Here is a 22,769-nt window from a genome sequence, read left to right on the forward strand (position 1 = left end):
TGCCATTCTATATCCTACCAGCATTTGGCAGTGACATGAGAAAAAGCTGAGTGAATTAGTTCCAGTACACCTGGCAGCTTAACAGTCTTGTTATTTCTTGTGATGGATCCCTTGACTTGGCTTCAGATCAGATCTGTTAACTCCATATTGTAATGGTACAGTAGCAAACGTAAAAATGCAGCATTTTTGTATGGTGTGCTCGGTGCCATGAAAATGATCGTTTTTTTATGTTTCTATATTTATCACTCTGGTTCATGTGAGACTACATCTGTGGTATAAGCTACTGGACACAGTCCAAATAAAGAGTATTTGGTTATTCATTGTTGTCCTAAAAATTAAACTGTTATTTTTTTAATGTATGCAATCATTATTAACAATATTTTATAAAATATTGATAATTAAGTATTTATATCTGAAATGAAAACAGGAGTTTTATATGCAATATGTAATTAGAAACAGTAGATATGCATTATTCATAAAAATGATAATGAATTTTACAATTACGAGATGTAGGTATTTCAAATTGAATTAAAAAAAAAGGATGACTAAAGTGAGACTTGAACCAGCCATGCCTGACTGCACCAGACTATCAGTCTTCTATGCTACCAATTCATCTGTGTATACTACCGAGTTGTTGCATGAGTGTGTGTGTGTGTATGTGTGTATGTGTGTGTGTGTGTGTGTGTGTGTGTGTGTGTGTGCGTGTCTGTGTGTTGTTGACAAAGGCCTTAATGGCCAAAAGCTTTAATTGTGAGGGTCTCTTTGTTGTGCCTATCTGCGACTCAGCATCTTCCCTGCATGGTGACTATCAACTTTTCTTCTCATAATATTGTTACATTCCAACCTGGATTTTCCACTGTTTGATGCTACTGATTCCGCAATACATCCAGCATGTATTTGTATCTCAACTGTATCAAATACAGTCCCTCGGAAAGCTTTTCTGTTAATTTATGAAAAACATTAGGAACAATCTATTTCTTGGCACTTTTACTGTTAAAACAGTTAAAACACAGTTAGTTCCACAGGGGTGTTTCACTATAGAGCAGGAAGCAGCTGCAGCCATTTTCATACTGGGTATTAATAGTGCGACAGTCAGAGCACAACAGTACAGAGACTGTGACTGTAAACAATTTTTAAAATAAAAATGTCATAGCTAATGTGTGATTAAGGAAAATCTTGATGGCTGTTAATAGATTTGAATGTCTCAATGTTTCATTTAACATAACTTAGTAATAAAATAACAAATACGTATGAGGGGCATTTGAAAAGTCCATGCAAAGTCCAAGAGATGGCACCACTGGCACGTATCAAGGTCATGTTTTGTTAGTAGCATCTTTGGAAAGAATGCACGCCATGTTTCAGCCATATTGGTCTGTTTCTTTGTGTTTGGCATTCGTGTGAATCAAGGAAGTCAAATGATTGTCAAAAAATGGATGAAGAAGAATTTTGTGTGGTGGTTAAACATTAGTTTATGAAAAGCAAAATGCCTCAGAAGTCTAAAGAGAAGCTTGATAAACATTACGATGACTCTGCACCTTCAATTAGAACAGTTTATAAGTGGTTTCAAAATTTTCAGAGTGGCCATGTGGGCACAAGTGATGCTGAACATTCTGGACACCCTGTGGAGGTTATGACTCCAGAAGTCATTGATAAAATCCATGATATGATTATGGACAACAGAAGAGATTTCTAGTGCTGTGGGCATCTCGAATTAATGGCTACATAATATTTCAATTAATGGCTACATAATATTTCGCAAAAACATTTGGACATGAGAAAGCTATCGCCAAGCTGGGTTCTGCAATTGCTCACGCTTGACCAAAAACAGCATCATGTGAAGTGTTGCAAGGATTGTTTGCAGCTGTTCAGGAAAAATCCACAGGACTTTAAGCATTGTTTTGTCACTGTGGATGAAACGTGGATACATTACTATACTCCTGAGACCAAACAACAATCTAAACAATGGGTTACCAATGGAGAATCTGCACCAAAAAAGGCGAAGACCATTCCTTTGGCCAGAAAGATTATGGCGACTGTCTTTTGGGATTCGCAAGGGACAATCCTCATCAACTATATGGAAAAGGGTAAAACTATTACAAGTGCATATTATTCATCAGTATTGGATTGTTTGAAAACAGAGCTGCAAGAAAAGCGCAAGTAACAAATTCATTCTGGGGCAGAAAAATAAAACAAGGGCAGTATGGTCTATAGCTATGTCTGAATTAGGTGTCCAAAATCACAAACAAGACATTTCAGAAATCAAACTTAAAGAAAAATTTGTTCTAAGTCCAGCACATATATCTGAGTGGTTCAATGAGTACTTCATAAATGTAGCAAAATCTGATTTAGACACAGCAAATTATGAGCAGAAAGTAAATAAAAGCGAATACCAGTGAATGTCTTAAAAAATTCAACACAGCCTCAGCAAAATTTGTTGAAAATGTCATACTCTCTGTAAAAGACAAAAACTCTGCTGGGATGGGAGACCCACCAAAATAATTAAAAAATGTAGAACATAATAGTGCATCCTCTCTCTCTCATAATAAATAAATCCTTTGAAGAAGGTTGCTTTCCTGTTGTCTTGAAATATGTGGAAGTAAAACCAGTGTCTAAAAGTGGTTCAAAAGATGATATGGGAAATTATCGCCTCATCTCTATACTCCCTGTCATATCAAAAATATATGAAAAAATTGTTGCTTTACAGATACAAAGCTTCATCACACGGAATGAAATCATTTCACATAACTAATTTGGCTTCCAACAAGGCAAAGAAAAAATTACTTCATGACTAGATAGGAAAGCTAATGTCGCAGGAATATTCTGTGATCTTAGAAAAACATTTGACTCTGTAAACCGTGCCCTGATGCTTTTCAAACTCAGCAGGTAAGGAATATTGCTTTGAAATGGTTTGAATCATATCTCTTGCAGAGGAAACAAAGGGTAGTAATCACATCAAATGGCGCAGATAACTTCTCAGAATGGAAAACTGTGTCACAAGGTGTTCTTAAAGACTCAATCCTTGGACCCATTTTATTCCTGTTCTCTGTAAATGACTTGCCTCTCAATATAAATACTCATTTAACTTTGTTTGCAGATGATACTTCTGCCCTAATTGAAAATGAAAATTCTAACAATATACCACAGAGTGTCATGAATATATAAAGTAATTTGGTAATATGGTTTAGTCTAAATGGCTTAAGGCTAAACATTTCAAAAACCCATATGATGAGTTTTAAAATGAAACATTCAAAAACTGAAGAAGTCTGTGTTACTCACAACAACCAAAAAATCAGAGAACTTGATTCAGTCAGGTTCCTGGTAATAAACTTAGACAGAACTTTGAATTGGAATTCTCATATAGAATATCTAGCAAATAAATTGAACAGCCTTGCATTTGCAATGGAAATTTTAGCCTGTGCCACTGATATGGCCACCAGGAAAATAGCATATTATAGCTACTTTGAATCTGTTATTTGATATGGCATAATTTTTTGGGAAACTCAAGAAATGTTACACGAATATTAAAGTTGCAAAAAAAGAATCATTCACAACATATGCTCAGCACAGCCGAGGGCATCATATTAACCATTATTATAGACCTAAAAATATTAACTGTTCCCTGTTTATACATCTTTGGGGTGGTTCTTTTCCTACACAGCAAAGCTGACCTATTCAAAAAAAATCATTTTGAACACTCATATGACACAAGGCATAAAGAAAACTTTATGCTCGCCTCTCACTGCTTAAAACTGTGTGCTCAGACTCCTCAGTATATAGCCATGAAAATTCACAACACAATAAAAGGGTGTGACAAAGAATATGAAGATAAATATTTTAAAAAGCAAGTTACATGATTTTCTAATTGAAGGATGCTACTACTCTGTGGAAGATTTCATGAAGGACGAAGTTATACTTTGAGCTGGATCCCTAAAATAGAATAAAAATTTATGATAGTTATAGTAGATGTAAATACTGTAAGTCTGACAAATTTCAAGTAAGTAAACTCTCCACAAAGTATTATTGTAAGTGTGACAAAATTTTAAATAAGCAAACTGTAACCTTGACTTGTCTCCTGTATATCAGACATGTGTTTTGAAATTGTGTACGTTATGAGATGAATAAATCATATTTCACACATTTCAAACTAAAGCTGAGTTTTGGTTGATATTTTATTGACATACAATGTTTGGTGCCCTCTGAAAATCAATAAAGATGGCATCAATCTGGATGCAACTGTCTACTTTCTTGTGGGTCTTATAGACAATAGACTGAATTGAGCTTAACAAAACTGCTGTTTACAGAAACCATGTTTATTCCTTTAGAGCAGATTTCCAATCTCTGAAAATGTCATAATGCTTAGAATAAAATATGTTCCTCGATTTTAGAACAGATTATGTCCACAATAGAGATGTGTGACTATGCAAATATGTTCAATGGTTCTTCTTGGTAACAGGAATGCTAAGCATCTTCTGCCACTCAATCCACACACTTCATTGTTGCAACAACCTAAGAGCTACTGCTAGAGGGCTAGCAAGTTCTTTCTCATAATCTATAATGACTCAAACAAGCATCCCATCAAGTCCAACCTGTGTTAAGTAATTTCAGTTGGTCTTCTATAGTGCAATCACTTATTTCAAGTTCTGACATTTCAAAATTTGTGCGGCAATTGAATGAAGAAACCAAAATACAGTCTTCCTTAGCAAAACAAGTTTGGAAGATAGAATTCAGTATTTCAGCCTTTTCAGAGTTACCTCTCCATTTTTAGTTCCAGTATGATCACTGAATGTCTCACTAGATAGCTTTGATTCATTTAGTGACTTGACATAAGAGCTTAATTTCTTAAGATCAACAGGTAGAATTTTACTTGCAAATCAATGATTAATGGTATATACTGCATAGCTGTCCTTATGCTCATGAGGAGAGCAGCAAAAGTACTGGGTCATCAACAGACACACAAAGAATAGAATGAAAAATTTTTTAGTTCTCAGAAGAAATCCTTTGATGGGCAAGAGTGACCTTCCCTTACTAGTTATCCTTACGTTCATTTTGTCTTTGTACAACATTTGTTAGTCAATAAAGCTTTTTTTTTATTTAAATCTGTAGTAAAGGTCACTTTGATTTTGTAAAAACTTCCTAATATTAATACTGATCTGTGACAGGTCTTTCCAATTTTTCATAGACTTGTGCAACCCATACATGACCACAAAGTATTGTAGAATGCTCTCGAATTTTGTCTGTTGATGCTCCACATTTTATCTCAAAGATTAAAGTTTGATATTGACTGCTCAGGTAATTTGCAACTTTGCTTCTTGTCACCCTTCCTAAATGGAATTATTGGCATGCCATTAATATATTTGTCTTAAAATCTGTAGTAAATGGTGCTGTAACACCTTTATGCCTATTGATGCCCTCCTCCACAGTAATTACATATAGAAGTTTGGGTTTGTTTATTACCAAGAAATATAGTACTGTCATGAGTCGTTTATCTAACTGCTCAAGGTAATATTCAGATAAGGCATGTATTCCAATATCACAAGAATTACTGTCCACGCCTATCCTGTTCTGAAAGCTTAAAGCTGATTTAGCAGTAACACAGACAGAATTAGAAAGGTTGGGAGATGCAGCTGACAGCAGTAAGGTTAGCAGCAGTATATATGACTGGATTGTGGTCAAACCTGCCAGATTAGGCAAGAAGTTCAACAGTTGCCGCAGTCTGCTAATTTTTGTCTAGATTTCTTCCAACAGCTTTACTCCTATGGAGATCATGGACAGAAGTGTGCATACACTCCAAAGAATTCAGGAACACAATGAGAAGACAGGAGAAGTAGTTCAAGCTGAGGTTAGTTGTATTTAATGTTTTGAAAAGATTACAAAGTCCTTCTGCTAGAGAGTAGTCATAGGAGTGAAATTTCTGAGCAAGTAAAGAACTCCCTGGGTAGTGAGTACTAGGTAAGTGGCATTTTTAAGCAAAGCTCAGGGCTCAGTGATGACCCTATGATTTAGACTCTCTGGGTAAATAATTTGGAAAAGAATATCATGTAATGGTTATTGCTGGTGCTGGGAACAGTATGTACTGTAACACCAACTATGCCATTGAGGATGACGTCATGCACAATGCTCCTCAGACAAATGTGAAGATTGTGTCACTGGATGAAGAGTTTTGTTGGAAATGTAAAGCTTCAAGAATCAACTCAGTAAGCTTTCACCCAATCAACTGCATCAATTCTTGTAGTTGTGCATTTCTGATTTATCGCCCCTCATTTCATCACACCACAAACACCATTGCCTACAGCTGCATGTACCTGGTGACAGGTAATTTGCATGACTAATTTCCATTCAGTGTCATTAAAACACTGTCTGTCCAAAATTTGTGAATTTCAAATATTTACCCTCAGTCTATTTTAGGGTAAATGTTTCTGAAAAACAGAGCTGCTTAACAATTATAAACACAGTTGCAATGTGTCGTAATTTGTGCAGGCGCAAATGACGTTGGCAGAGATAAAGGTAAAATACTTATCACAGTTCTCAACAGTGTGCTGCCCTAATTAAACAAAACAAATGTAAAGGTGGTAAATCAACCCCATAGGTATGACTTACTGCCCTGGTCATGTGTAAACAAACTGATAGAAAGAGTGAACATTGAGATAAATGAACTGTGCAAAAAATATCCTTATGTGAATCTAATAGATGTCAGTACATTAAACAGAGACATGCATACCAGTCACAGCCTACATTTGAATTACTATTGGAAACAGTTCTTGGCTGAAGAAATCTGCCGTCTTGTAAACAAGAGTGACAAGAAGCACAAAAAGATTGCAGGTCAGAGTACCTTGGAGAAATGGATCACTAGGGAAGACTCATCTCGCCCAACTAGAAGAAATATCAGGCAGCCTCCTCATCCGAATGATTTTTTACTGCCTAAGCAATAAAGTAGAAGAACTAAATATTTTATTAATGCATGAACCAGAGGATATTTCCGTAATGTGTCTTTCAGAACACTGGCCTGACGACAACTTAATTAAATCTGTCTGCCTACACAATTTCACTCTGGCTGAGTACTATTGTAGACCTAGTGGTCACAATGGAGGTGTAGCCATATATGTAAAAGATAATATAGAATTTACTAAAATAGATAATGTCACCTCCCTAAGTTGTGAAAAATACTTTTAGATGACAATGATAAAAATTCCAAAATTAGGTTTGATAATAGCTACAGTGTACCGCTCTCCAACGGGAAAGTTTGAGGTACTTTTAGAAAAAATGGAAATTTTCTTAAATAAGCTGCATAAAACAAGGTGTGATGTTGTAGTACGTGGTGACTTTAACATAGATTTTCTTAGTAAATGTAAACAGAAAACCACCCTTGGCAATCTCATTAAAACACATAACCTTACAGCCACAGTTAAAGTTGCAACGAGAATAACATCAACCAGTCAGACAGGTTTAGATCAAATCCTGATTGATAAAGAGAAATTGGAGTGGTCAGTAAAAGTGTTTAACACAGGATACAGTGACCACAAAGCTCAAATACTTACCACCACAAAGGAAGGAATACCGGTTAAGAATAACTAAATAAAGGTCAAGAGAAGGATCTACAGGCAGAAAAGCATTGACCACTTTAACTCACTATTGCATACTGAAGACTGATCTGATGTCTATGAAAAGCAAAATCTAAATTCGAAATTCAATATTTTTCTAGAAAAAATGGTAAAGCATTTTGATACAGCCTTCCCTCATAAAGTGGTATATATAAGAGAGAAGACAAGAGGAAAGGGCTGGATTACTAAGGGAATCACAACTTATTGCCAGATAAAAAGGGAGCTCCACATAATGTGCAAAGAAAATAATGCCACGGAGGAAATGCATACTCACTACAAAACATACACTAAAATCTTACAAAAGGTCACTAAACAGGCAAAAAGAATGTACAATGATTACCACATAAATAATTCTACAAATAAAGTGAAAGCTATGTGGGACATCATTAAAAGAGAAACTGACAAAAATAAGAGAACTGAGGAGAACATTGTCTTGATACACAGTAATAAAAAGATTTTACAGATTACAGAAACAGCAAACATATTCAACAAATACTTCACTGAGATAGCTGAAAATTTAATAAAAACTAATTTCAGTTCAACTCAGCACCAAGTGGTAAACAAGTGCAACAGTAATAAATTTTCAATGTTTGTGGACCATGTAAGCAGGGAGGAGACATTGAAGGCTGTCAGAGAACTAAAGACAACATACTAAGCAGGAATTGATGGTATACTGAATAGAATCCTAAAACTCTGTATCCAAAATATAATTTACCCCCTTACTCACTTATGCAACTGTTCCCTAGAGTCAGGCATCTTTCCAGATCAACTAAAAAACATCAAAAGTCATCCATATTTTCAAAGCTGGTGAGAAAGATGAAGTAATAAACTATTGTCCCATTACATTAACATCCTGTTTCTCAAAAGCACGAATAATCACAGAATATGTATCAGCAGAAAACCCAATCACTTACGGGGTACTGCAAGGCTCGGTACTGGGACCCCTACTTTTCTTGTTATATATCAATGATTTGGATATACATATTGATTCCCACAAAGTAATACTGTTTGCTGATGACACAACAATACTGGTAAAAGCAGCAAAAAATGAAGATATACAAGAAGAAGTAAACACAGTTACAAAACATCTAAGTAATTGGACATCAGAAAATCAGTTGATAATAAACTACAACAAAACAGTAGCCTTAAATTTCCATAACCACCAAAACACCACATTGATATATCCAGAAATAAAAATCAATCAACACCCTATTGCAAATGATAGGCTACAAAATTTCTCGGCATCTGGATACAAAGAGACTTAAAATGGGATGAACACATAGAACAAATTAATGCCAAGCTGAGCACGGGCTGTTATCTTCTTAGGGTTCTCAAACAATGCATAAATGAACAGGCACTATTGTGTGCCTATTATGCGTACTTCAATGCCCATCTCAAGTATGGACTCATATTCTGGGGAAATTCCCCAGCAGCTCAAGGGACTTTCATAATACAAAAAAGAGCCATTATGATTATGGCAGGGAGTGGTGCTCGACAGTCCTGCAAACCAATATTTAAAGCACTGAATATAATACCTCTCCGTGTATGTTTATTGTTGACACACTAATGTGCGTAAAAAAGTATATGATTGGAAATGATGATAATACTTTAAAAAACAAAGATATACATGATTATAATACTCGAATAAAATATAACTTGCATGTACCCCCAGCCAGTACCAGTTTGTATCAGAAAGGTACATGCTACCTGGGTATTAAACTCTATAATAGACTATCAAATAGCATAAAATGCTTACAAAATATTAGTGCTTTTGAAAGATCTGTCAGAGAATATCTACAGTACCACTGTTTCTACTCAGTAAAGGAATACTTGGACCAGAATAACTGTTAAGAACTAAAGCTACTGTAATTTGTAACATTGTATCATTGTAAGAACTACAACTATTGAAATTGGTAGCATGTTGAAAAATGATTATTTAAATATGTATCATTTTGAACTTAGTAATAAGTCCAATATCATCCTGTACACTGTACTACATATGATCAAAGGACTCAATAAATAAATAAAATAAATAAATGGGTAAAGAAAAAATTGTATACCTTGTACAATACAGAAAAAATTGTATACCTTGTACAATACACAGGTTAACAATCGTAATACATCAGGAGCTTTCCATAAAAACAAAAGAAGCTTATCCAATAGGAGAAGTCAGCTTCTCTTATCAATATAGGCACTCGTCTGCAGGCCAAAAGTGGCCCATTTGGACCATCTGACCGCTGTGTCATCCTCAGCTGAGGATGTGGATAGGAGGGGCGTGTGGTCACCACACCGCTCTCCCAGCCATTATGATGGTTTTCTTTGACCGGAGCCACTACTATTCAGTAAAGTAGATCCTCAATTGGCATCACGAGGCTGAGTGCACCCTGAAAAATGGCAACAGTTCATGGCAGCCTGGATGGTCACCCATCCAAGTGCCGGCTATGCCCTACAGTGCTTAACTCTGGCGATCTGACAGGAACTAGTGTAACCACTGTGGCAAGGTAGTTGCCTCTTATTGATACAGAACATTGAAAAATCTAAAGATACTTCTACAAAAAATGCTACACATAATGTATCATCAGGAAGTCACAGAACTTCAACAAACACAGACAGATGTATCACATTACTATAGGTGCTATCAGTGCTTATTTTGTGATGGGACACACTGATACACTGTACTAGTACCTCTAATGTGAGCTTGTTTTTTTTAATAATGTTTAAAACTGGATAAAGATACAGCAAGAGACATAATATGTAGTGGTAACTGAAAATCATTACTATTTAATTTTCCCTGTTCTCTGAATTTACGAGTGTGATGGTAGGTTGTAACTGCTGTGGTTTTCTCATTTAAAGTCATTAAATCTCTAAATCAGAACTGAAAGGAAAAGTGAGTTTTTGTAGTTTTATCACACAAGATTGATATATGGGAGAAAATGAGTCAAATTTCATTCTTTTGTACTGTCATACAATTTCCAATATTTTGTCATTGCCATTCAAGTAAATATAATTCAAAAAATGGGTGACTAATTCATATCTTATGACCTGGACATTGACTAAATCAATATTAGACAAACATACAGATGCATAAGTGAAGTGCATGGTAAATGTTAACACCAGAAGATGAATTGTAATACCTAAGATAAGAAGTCAGTGAACTGAATCTAATAACTGCACTACTTTTGGTACAAAGAAACTTAGAGACAGTAGTTTATTATTGTTGAATCATGCCATGACTCTGCAAACATACCATCACCAAAAAGAGAACTCCCAGGATTTTTAGCTATGTAACCTTCAGCTTCTGATTGTAGCCCATTTGTTGGGCTGGATATTATGAATGGCCTCTCAGAATCCAGTAATTTTGCTGTTTGTCGCACAGTATCCACATACAACTGGACATATTCTGTTTGGTACAGTGTGAAATTTGAATAGGTTCCATACCTGGAACAAAATTTCCGTGGAAATAGCCACTTGTAATATTGAAATAACAATACATGAAATGTTTGTTGTTCTACAAGGTGTGACAGTGATCCTGAAGGTATACAAATTTATTTATTTATTTTCATTAAATGATCACAAAATATTGTTCCTACTCTATCAATGTCTAGTTATTTAAAGTAAGTACTTTATGATCACAGAATGAGAATTAATAAAGGAATTCATAATTTCTATTGTACTGTTACTTTGTTTAGCAGAACACTTACTCAACATCAGACTCACAACTTACAAAGTTTATTGAATGAAGTTACTGTGTTTCAATCTGAAATATCTACAAGGGTGGTTTGAAAATTCTCAGAACGGAATAGAAAAAAGTACTTACAGCAGTGAAACTTTTTTTATTTTTAAATGTAGTCTCCTTGTAGATTAATGACCTTGGTCCAATGATGTTTCAGTGTCTTAGTTTGAAGTGAACCTTCGTCCATCAAGAAACATTTCCAGTTTTGGGAAGAGCTGGAAGTCTGACAGAACCATATTATGTGAATAAGGTGGGTGTGGCAACAATTCAATAGTTCATGTAATTCTGCTATGGTGACAGCACATGTTGAGGGTGTGAATTGTCTTGATGGAAGATGACTTTCTTCCTTGCTAAACCTGGCCTTTTTCATGTATCTTTTGTTGCATTTTGTGCAGGAGGTTAGCACAGTATTCTCCAGTAATTGTTTGCCCAGTGGGGAGATAATCTATAAACAGAATCCCCTTTGCATCCCAGAACACTGATGACTGATGCCAAGATCTTTCCCACCAAAGGAACTGTCTTTGCTTTCTTTGGTGGCAGACACTCAGCATGTTTCCACTGCTTTGAGTGTTGTTTTGTCTCTGGGGTATAGTAGCGTGCCAAAGTTTCATCTGTGGTCAAAAACCGGTGCAAAAAATCTTGTTCATTTCTACTAAAAAAAGTCAAACATTGTACCGATATGTCCATTCTTATGCGTTTTTGATCCAGCATCAAGAGCCGCAGCACCCATCTTGCAGATATTTTTTTCATTTCTAATTCTTCAGTTAAAATGTGATATACCCTTTCAGATGATATCTGGCAAGCATGAGCAATTTCACACACTTTCAATCAGCTATCCTCCATGACCATTTTGTGCACTTTTGCACTGATTTTTGGAGGAGTGACACATCTTGGCCTACCACTGCACAGATCATCGTCTAAGCTCTCCCAACCAAATTTAAATTCATTTGTCCACTTAGAAACAGTTGAATATGAAGGAGCAGAGCCGCTCAGTGTATTCTGGTAATCAGGATGAATGTCCTTTGCTTTTGTACCTTTCTTTACACAGTACTTGATCACTGCTCGAATCTCGTTTTTTTTCCACCTTCGCAAATCACTACACTGGAACAACAACAGAACCATGTCACTGCCACAGCTCTCTTCCAAGAGCACTGACATGGCACGTGTTTACAGGCAATGATCCAATGAATATCATGTGAACAACTTGTTGTGCTAGTGCTGACCTCTTGTGGTGATTCCGAGAACTTTTCAAACCACCCTCGTAGGCTAAAAAGTCAAATATGCTTTTTATAATTTTAAAATACAGCTGAACATAAGTTTGAAAATACTTAGAAGGTAACATTAGTTTCATTTAAAGAAAATTACAGACAGCTTCCATAACTTAGAGCCTCACATTTCTTTTGCAAAATGAGCTGTATCAAAGCATCTTACAGCTCCAAGATATATGTTTAATCATTAAATGTGACTAAATACATGTAAATCAATATGGTCATTTTGTGAATTGTACTGCATACTGCAGTAAAAGCCTCAGGAAGAATAAACTGTGACATTAGGGAGAGGCTTGTATCTTGAGCCAACACGTATCTTGAGCCAGACTTATATAGTGTTTACTCTCTAACATCAGTCTTTCTCACACCACAGTTTGCCCACTATGATAGGGCTGTAGCCAGCCGCTGTTGCTGAAGCTAGGAGCAATTACACCAGTTTCTTACACTGTTTACATACAAGTTTATATACAATATATATACAATATATATATACCAGTTTATATACAAGTAAGTTCTTAATTCAAAGTTATTCCAACTCTATATGCACAAATAAAATTAAAGTTAATAATCGTATCTTGAGCCCATTGGTGATATTGGTAATAGAGATTAATAATATAGAAATGCTACATATGCTTAAAAATAAAAGTAATTAGTTGCTTTTAAATGTTTATTAACATAAGTTTTAGGACAAATGTGTTAACCTGAAAAATTTCATTTGTGTGTGTTTATTTGGGTGTTCGAGTTATTAGCCCTGTGTTTAACATAAAGTCCATTCACAATACACTGAGCTGACAACAGTCATGGGATACCTCCTAATATTGTGCTGGGCCTCTTTTTGCCTGGTGTAGTGCAGCAACTCGACGTGGCATGGACTCAACAAGTTGTCGGAAGTCCCTTACAGAAATAATAACCATGCTGCCTCTATAGCCATCCATAATTACAAAGGTGTTGCTAGTGCAGGATTTTGGTCACTAACTGACATCACAGTTATGTCCCATAAATGTTCATTATGGTTCGTGTCAGGTGATCTGGATAGCCAAATCATTTGTTTGAAATGTCCAAAATGTTCTTCAAACCAATCATGAAAACTGTGGTTCAGTCACATGGCACAATGTCATCCATAAAAGTTTCATCATTATTTGGGAACATAAAATCCATGAGTGGCTGGAAATGGTCTACAAATAGCCAAACATAACCAGGGTCCAATCCATTCCATGTAAACACAGCCCACACCATTATGGAGCTTGCACAGTGCAATGTTGAGAACTTGGGTCCATGCCTTATTGGTTCTGCACCACACTCAAACCCTCCCATCAGCTCTTACCAACTGAAATCAGGATGCATCTGATCAGACCATTGTTTTCCAGTCATCTAGGGTCCAACTAATACAGCCTCAAGTCCAGGGGAGGCACTGCAAGTAATATCATAGAATTATCATCGGTCATCTACAGCTATAGCTCATTAATTCCAAATTTTTTCACAGTGTCCTAATGGATATATTTGTCATGTGTCCCACATCAATTTCTGTAGTTATTTCATGTAGTGTTGCTTGTGCGTTAGCACTGACAACTCTACGTGAATGTCTCTGCAATCAATAGTTAAGTGAGGGCCATCAGCCACAGCTTTGTTTGTGGTTTGTGATGAAAGGTAACGTCTGAAATCAATTATTATCAGCACACTCTTTACACTGTGTATCTCAGAATAATGAATTCCCTAACAATTTCTAAAACTGAATGTCCCAAGCATCTGTCTCCAACTACCACGCTGTGTTCAGAGTGTGTTAATGCCCATCATGCAGCCATAATCACGTTGGAAACCTTTTCACATGAATCACCTGGGTACAAATGACAGCCCCACCAATGCACTGCCCTTTTACACCTTGTGTACATGATGCTACTTTGATCTGTATATGTACATATCACTATCTCATGACCTTTGTCACCTCACTGTATGCAATTTGTCACTTACTTTAAACTGTGGCTCACGGTACAAGACCAGATTGTACCTTGAACTGAATATAATATTTTGAAACATTATCTTTACATTACAGTCTTTTAATAAATTGTTTATGTACTGTGATTCATTTGATGGGAAATAAGACAAGTACTGAAATGGTAGAATAAGCACATTGGAAACCCAACTATTGTGTCTGCTATGATGATCCATAAAACATGTCCAAAGTACATATTCTTCTCCTATATTATAAATTCTGATACTTAGGAAATAGATGAAAAGAAGTATCAAGTTGTTATGGGAACTAGAGCATCTCAGAGAATTTGGTACCAAAATGTTCTTTATATGTGCATATTCATCTTCACTTTGCAAGGACCTGGGATGTCATTTACAAAATAAGCGAGAAGAGGTCTGGATTGCAAGGGGGAAAAAAGAATCATCTACCACCAGAACAGTACATCTACTCACAGAAGTACTTCAGTTGTGAGCAAACACAGGAATTGGAAGTTCTGCCTTCCACTTCAAAATGGTTTGCGGGGTGTGGATGTAGGCACAAATTGGTGGCTCATCCAACATGTTCACCGTATTTGATACCCTCTGAGACCCACCTAGTTCAGCATATAAAGAAATTTGAGGTTGGAAAATGATAAGGGTGCAGTAGTCATCATGGATGAAAATCTTTCATGTAATATGGAATCATACTTCAGAGATGGAATCAACTCACTGGAATAATTTTGCTGACCTGAAATAGGATTACAGAAAGGAGACAGTTTATCTAAAAAAACATTATGTCAGTGTCACTTGTAGAACATTTCACACTACCATTATATTAATGAATGACTGGTAATCAGTAGCTTGAAGTTGGAAGTTAAGTACTCAAAAGACATAACACAATATAAAGAAATGAGAATTAATGGTAAGGGAGGGTTATGTGAATCAAAATAATAATAAGCTTACAGATAGACCCATTACAAGTGAACTGATTAGCTGCATTTTCACATATATGTGACTTAAAAAGTCCAGTGCTGCTATTTGTTAACAGTACATGGAAGTTAGCACATCTCAACGATTATCTTCTGTTGTGTTTGTCATTATATGAATCATCAGTTCAGGTCGATAAAGCTGTGAAGCTGCATGTTGTGTAAAAGGAAAGACAGGGTGGCTGTCAAGGGAATGAAGCTTGTGCAGAGGCTGTATTCAGTAGAAACAAAGTTAGAAGTTTTGGATCACAGTGGACTTTGTGAATCCACTGTAAGAACTATTCGTGACAATACAGAATCAGTTCAAAAACTGATTAATTTTCAACTAACTTAAGTGTGGCTAGAGTGACCAGACCTTCATTGGAAGCAATGGAAAAATTGCTTAGCCATTGGATTGAGCACCACAACCAACAGTTCATGCCTCTCTCTGGAGCTCCCATTCAGGCTAAAGCCAAGATGTTGTATGCAGATTAAACAAAAGAAGAAGATGGTTTCTCAGCCAGCTCAGGTAGGTCTGATCACTTCAAGCATCATTCTGGCCTCCACAACATTAAAATGACAGGAGAGGCAGCTGTGACAGATGAAACTGGAGCTAAGGAATTCAGAGTGATATTCAAAGAAATTGTAACAGAAAAAGACTATACTGTGAAACAATGGATTTCTATTGAAGAAAAATAGCACCAGGATTTAAGGCTTCTGAAGACTGAGACATAGAAAAATATGATTTGAGTGATGAACTTACTATCAAGATTTCCGGGTGACAGTTTAAGATTAAGGTGGTGACTGATGTTATTAGATACACTTAGACTGACATCACTCAGAAATGTATGGCGGGTGTATAGAGGAAACTCTGCACCAATGCCATGCCAGTGCTAGAAGATGAAGTGATCACTGATATGCACATTGTAACAAGATAAATTGTGGGGCATGGTAGACTGGATTTACTGATGTCGATGAAGAGAATATGTGTGCCAGCCTAAATTCTCGTTCTGAGGATATGAGAAATGAAGATTTAATAGTTTTCAATGAGATCAGTAATAAAGAAGAAACAGAAGTCAAGGAAATTCAGCTTGTTATAAAGCTGATAATAAAGAAAATGGCCAAGTCCTTCAGAATGATCAACGCTGTGATGACAACTTTTTAGGAATGTGATCCTGAAGAAGTAAGGAGGGTAACAGTGATGAGAGAAGTTGAGCATACTCTTAAATATTACAAAGAGTTGTATAATCTACTGTTAAAGAAGACTACACAGTTAACAGTCAAACATTTTGCAAAACATTGTACCACACCAAATGAGTGTCAAAATGTCAAGTGGCTAGTGAGTACAATGCAGTTACAAAGGATCTGCTCGTAATGAAATCCATCGCAGAAACTAAACTGACTGTAACACCATCAAATTTTTCTCATGTGGATGATCCAGAGGGTATTTAGCTTGTAGACTCAGTGAACATGATTTAGTGTATTATTGTTTGTTTTATTGTTAAATTTTTAAGTTTATAAACTTTGCATTAAAATGCATTTTAGAAATATGACGATAATGGCTATAATTGGTAAAAATAATAAGAAACTCTGCTATTTTAAACTAAATATACCTCATATTGTACATACAAAATGACTCTCATTTTATGTTAATTTGACATGAGCTGTCATTTCATGGAATGTAACTGTTGTGTATAAGAAGAAATGATGAAACTAAAAATATTGAAAAGAGAATATATTCTGCTTAAGGGTTAGATAAAATAATGATGTGACATGTAAACTAGAAAAGTTGAAGTAGTGCTAGAGATGAGAAAAATTGAGTTAGTAATGACTTGAATAAACTAAGACTGAATAGGCAGTTGACAAAGACTATGTGCACGATAAAGAATAAGTCATACATCAACAAATGCATATGGAAGGGTCCCAATGAGAGCCTGCGTCACCTCTCAAGCACCAGTCTGAAAATACTTGAACAGCTGCATGAAATGGAGACAAAGTTTAGTGGATGTAATGATGGAGGCAGATGAACTAGCGTGGATAGCACAACAGAATAGTGTGGAAACAGGATGCATGCAATGCTTAGTATGGGCAGACCCACTGACAGCTGTTCAGCTCTGGGCGGCAGTAAGCTGGGCAGGCCAGTGCTTACACCGAGCTCACCCACCACAGACCTAGCCTTGCACATAGTGCTGATTGTTTTTGCTGAGTGCTCAGTTGTTAGCCGTCCATGCCAGGCTGCATGCTGAATTTATTCCCAGCACAGCTCTATGTGATTTTGGACTCTCTGCTTTCTGTAGTTTGATTCACACAATAAGTTTCATTTTCTCTCAGAGGGTTCTGTTCCCTGGTTATTATTGAGCCACTGTTGGTCTTTGAAGTATCTTCACTGACAGTGTAATGTAGCAGTGTTGTCACACATGTGCAGAAACTAAAGTGGCTCTGAAGGACGTTCTTACATGTATGAAACCACTAATTTTTGTTTCCTTTTCCCTAGTGTTAATTTTGGGCCACCATGGACCCAGAATTTCTGCAATGCTGGCAGGAACTGTTGCCACTACTGAAGGAATACCAGCAGTAAGCAATCCAGAATCCAACTTCTTAGATGGAATCAACTCACTAGAGGTGCCGATGAAACAGAATGTGGATTTGCTCAGCATTCTTGCCCTGCCAGCAGGGGGATAAGTGCCAGTTGTGCAGTTGTGCCTGCCCCTCTGCCCCTGATGCTACATGCCACTTTTGACAATTCTGCAGAAAGGGGGGAGAATTACCTGTGCCAATTCTTGCTGCACTGCTAGGTGAGGTACACTGCTAGATGAGGTACATCATCAATCCAGCTGATAAGGCCACCTTGTTGTTGTCCAGCAGTGCAGGGTTACACACAGCTGTCAAAAATTTTAAGCTTTCACTGGGTCCAAGAAATACTTCTTTGATGAGCTTTGTCAGTTGTTGACACAGTATTTTTGATACCAAACCCATGTGGCGGAGGCATGGTTGCAGTTTAACCAGTACCGCAAGTGCCGTGGGCACTCTTGTGTGACCTGTGTCACTGATTTGCAGTGCCTCTAAAGCAGTTGTCATATTGAGTGCTCCAATTGTGCTACCTCTTACGCAGACTCTCAAGTTTGGGATATCATTGTTCATTTAGCACCTGATCCCAAGGTTATGACCAGGGCATGGCCTTGTCTGACTTTTCCTTCACTGATGCTGTCCAGATTGTGGAATCATAACAGCTGATAGTGGCAGCAAGGGACATCCTTTATGATAATTGGCAAGTTGCTCAATAAATTGTGTGTGGTAAACAGACCCAGAGCCTTGCTGGTTACTCCAGGCAGCTATGCTTCTTACCAAGTTGCCATGTGTTGATGCTGTAGACAATTCCAGTGCCATGGCATCACAGTGATGCACATCTTGTTCCTTAGATGGGGTTCACATTGCATTGATTGTAATGTCAGAGTTGCCACCTGCAGTGATTTTTGGGTCCTTGGAACCATTTTTCTTCCACTTTCTGGGCAAGCAAGTAGACCTGCCCGGGCTGTCACTTGTTTCATGTTCAACAAGACTGGGTGCACATGGAGACCAAGTGTGGAGTATGCCATAGGATGAGCCATCTAGCAACTGTCTGCGACAGGCAGCTAGCCGCGAGTTTGTCATCAGATGTTCCTGTGTTTTCACCAGACTCTTAGGATATCCCTGGTGCCCTACACATGTAACCCCAGCGTATTTTGGACCCTCTTGCTTGCCACAGAGGAGCAATGCTGTTGAGTGGTCATTGCCCAGCATCGCATCCTAGCATACTCCAGTTGCTGCATGCATCGCACTGGGGTATGACTCCTATGTAGGTGTTGGTGCAATGTCACGTCTACTGACCAGTGATCAGTCATGATATTGGTGTGCACATCGGGGGGCTGTGCCTAGAACCAAGTTGCACTGCTGCACGAGTTCTCTCCTTGGACAGTCTCAGATCACACTTGGGACAGGGTGCACATTGATTTCACTGGTCCGTTTTTGGGCAGAACGTGGTTGTTGATGGTCAATTCATTGTCTACTTTCCTGTATATGGCCAAGATGTCCTTCACATCATCAATGGCCATTGTTCATAGAGTGTCAGTTATTTTTGCCATTGAGGGATCCCACAGGACCCTCATGTACAATAATGATAGGCAATTTGTATCGTGGAAATTTGACTTGGCAAATATTGCAGTGGAGGCAGATTTGGTGTGAGTTGCATAATGGAATAGGGTGTAATGGGTGGTGCATGTCATGCTTAGTATGAGTAAACATGCTGACAAATGTGATTACCTGCTGGCGGCAGTATACCAAGCAGGCCAGTGCTTACACTCAAATCAGTGACTACAGACCTCGCCTTGTGCATCATGTCAAGCGTTGTCACTGAGTGCCCAGTCTTTAGTCATCCTGCACCACCTAAGTGCTGAATTTATTCCCATGCACATCCCTACATTGTTTCAGACTCTCTGCCTCCTGCAGACCGACTTGCATGGTGAGTTTCATTTTCTCTTTTGGGTTCTGTTCCGCAGTGTCATCACCATTTGCCCATGAAGTACCTGAGCTGACACTGTAGTATGGTGGTATTGTTATGCTTGTGTAGATACTAAACAGAGCTTCTTGGGCTGAACAGAACTAAAATTGTATCATACATGCAGGCAGGAAACTGTGTCTTCATTGGCATGGTGTATGGTGGCACAGTAACAAGGAGATTCCTATATAAATATACATAAAATTTAATCACATGTTTGATAGCCAGTAACTGAACTTTTTTCTGGGAATAATTTTCATGTATCTGAAAGAAAGCCTCAAAAACAAAAGTGTAAAGGTCTTCCATGCCATTTGGAATCATTACACAAAGACAGTCCCAACCCTATGTTGTGAAATCACTGGCCTGAATTAGAATGAAAGTATCACCATTTATTAAGACAAAATCTCTTTCAAGTTGCAAGGTGACTATACACTGTTTTTCTGAACTGTTTCTAATCTATGTTTGACTACACATTATTTCATTCCACATTCCATAGATTTTATTCACAATCAATGTTACAATGTTGAATGTGTCAACTGAACAAACAATTACAGACACAAATAGAAATAACTTCAACCTACATTTGAAAACACTTCTGTTGTGTGTCAGTTTATGTCCTTGGACAGATTGTCAAAATGTTGTGTATAACTATAAATCTAACTAATGTCTGTGCTAAATAAAGTGTATCAATTTTCTTTCTTATATCATATTTGTAAAGAGCATTACTCTCAAACAGCAATGAGCTGCTGGCAGCAAATTTCATCAGTGAATAAATGTACTGCGAGGCCATAGTTAACATTCCCAATTTCTTGAACAGATATTTGTATTGTGTTTCAAACCCCACATACAATTCTAATTATTTTCTTTTGTACAACAAAGACTTTTGCCTGAGCAAGGAGTTGGCACCAGAACATTATAATGTAGGACATCAGTGAATGAAAACATGCAAAATGTTAATTCATTTATTTTCCATGCCCTCAAAATTGGCAATTAATCTTATGGCAAAAGCAGCTGTATCTACATTGTTTAATAGGTCTGTCATGTGGTTTTTCCAGTTTAAGTTTTCACCATTATACACACCCAAGAACTTAACTGTCTACTCTTTATTTTTGTTTGTACACTTAATTAAGAGGAGATAGGGTATTTTTGAGAATGAGAAACAGGATGATCTACGACAAGATTATTAAAAGAATAGATTGCTACTCACCATATAGTGGAGATATTGAGTCACAGACAGGTACACCAAAAAAAACTGCTAAACAAGTAAGCTTTTGGTCAAAAGGCTTTCTTCTGAATTTAGACAACACACTTCCACGCATTCATGCAAATGCAACTCACACAAATGTGTGGGTATGTGTGTGTTGCATGACCGAAAGCTTACTTGTCTAGCAGTCTTTTCGTTGTGTTGTTTCCAACCTGAATGTCTCCACTACATGGTGAGTAGCAATCATTCATTTTCAAAATATTGTCATTATTCCATCCTAGATTTCTGCAGTATGATCTATGTTTTTTCAAAGTTTAAAGTCAGCGTGATGGTTGGAAACCATTTAATAACTTTAACAAAATGGCCATTTAGTATTTTCTTGATTGATACATCTTCTTTTGGCTTGACAATATCGCTAGAATCACATGCAAAAATGACTAATACTGTACTTTGATTCAAATGAAATGGTAAATCATTAATATAGAGCGTGGACAGTAATTTACCTATGAATGAACCTTGAGGAATGCTCATTGTTATTTTTCAGTAATGTGCTGTCCCATCTTACGTTCAACAGGCAAGTGTAACTTTCTGTATTCTGTTTCTTAACCCTTTTGTGGCCTGTGGGGGATATACTTCCCACTAAATGTATTTCTTTACAGCATTTAAGAGAATACATGTTACCACTTCTGTATACTCCTGGCATCTAGTGGCAGTCTGCTGTACCAGCACCAGCAGTTTGTGTTTGTTGTCAAGTATAGCCTTCAGGACTATGGGAAGCATATATCCCTCCAAACAAGGCAGTTTTAATTGTTCTTGGGAAATATGGTTATCATCAAAGTTGTTCCTGGAAGGGGCTTGGAAAGTCTACTTCCCACGGAATTAATCTGTCATTTGTGGTCCTTGGGAAGTATACTTACCATCAACATATGGGTACCCCAAAGCTTTTGGGAATATATCTTACCACCTCTGTCTATTCCTGACATCTTGTGGTAGTACATTCACCAGGTGTATGAAAACTGCTATAACAATCCATTTCTGTTTGTCGTGGGATCACTACAGTTGCTTCTGCAATATACGTTATTGTGACCTGTATCAGCTCATACCTTATTGCATGTTGAAGATTCTGAGATTGTTTTCATATTGTGGTAAGTAAAGTTTAATATTGATTTTTAAAATAAAGGTAAAGAAAACATAAAATAAAAACAGAAAACACTGTTGATTATTTTTTTACATGTAATGGAAACACATAACAGTTCACAAAAGGAAAGAGGGAAAGCCATTTATCACCATAGCTTTAATACCTCAAAAAGGTGCCATGGTGATATTGTCGCAGAAGATGCTGGGTAGTGCAGTTGCTGTAGTGTAGTGGTTATGATACTACATTGTTGCATGGAGCGTTGTGAGTTCAAAACTCACCTGAACTAAAAAAAATTTTAATTTTTATATTCGGTCTGAGTACATTCTAGAGGTATCCACAAAAGGCAAGAATCATTGTACCAGAATGTTCTGTAGCTGTATAT

The 22,769-nt window shown here is 37.0% G+C and overlaps 1 protein-coding gene across 2 annotated transcripts in view; it reads right to left on the reverse strand.

Annotated features, from left to right (window-relative positions):
- Positions 1-22,769, reverse strand: part of LOC126188487 (beta-mannosidase) — a 253,080-nt gene that overhangs the window by 47,193 nt on the left and 183,118 nt on the right. For both annotated transcript variants that reach the window (XM_049930100.1, XM_049930094.1), the window contains one exon: positions 10,846-11,036. In XM_049930100.1, coding sequence (XP_049786057.1) covers positions 10,846-11,036 — 191 coding nt within the window. The remainder of the gene's footprint in view (positions 1-10,845; positions 11,037-22,769) is intronic.

This window comes from Schistocerca cancellata, chromosome 1, assembly GCF_023864275.1.
Source record: "Schistocerca cancellata isolate TAMUIC-IGC-003103 chromosome 1, iqSchCanc2.1, whole genome shotgun sequence".
In the NCBI taxonomy this organism is placed as follows: Eukaryota; Metazoa; Arthropoda; class Insecta; order Orthoptera; family Acrididae; genus Schistocerca; species Schistocerca cancellata.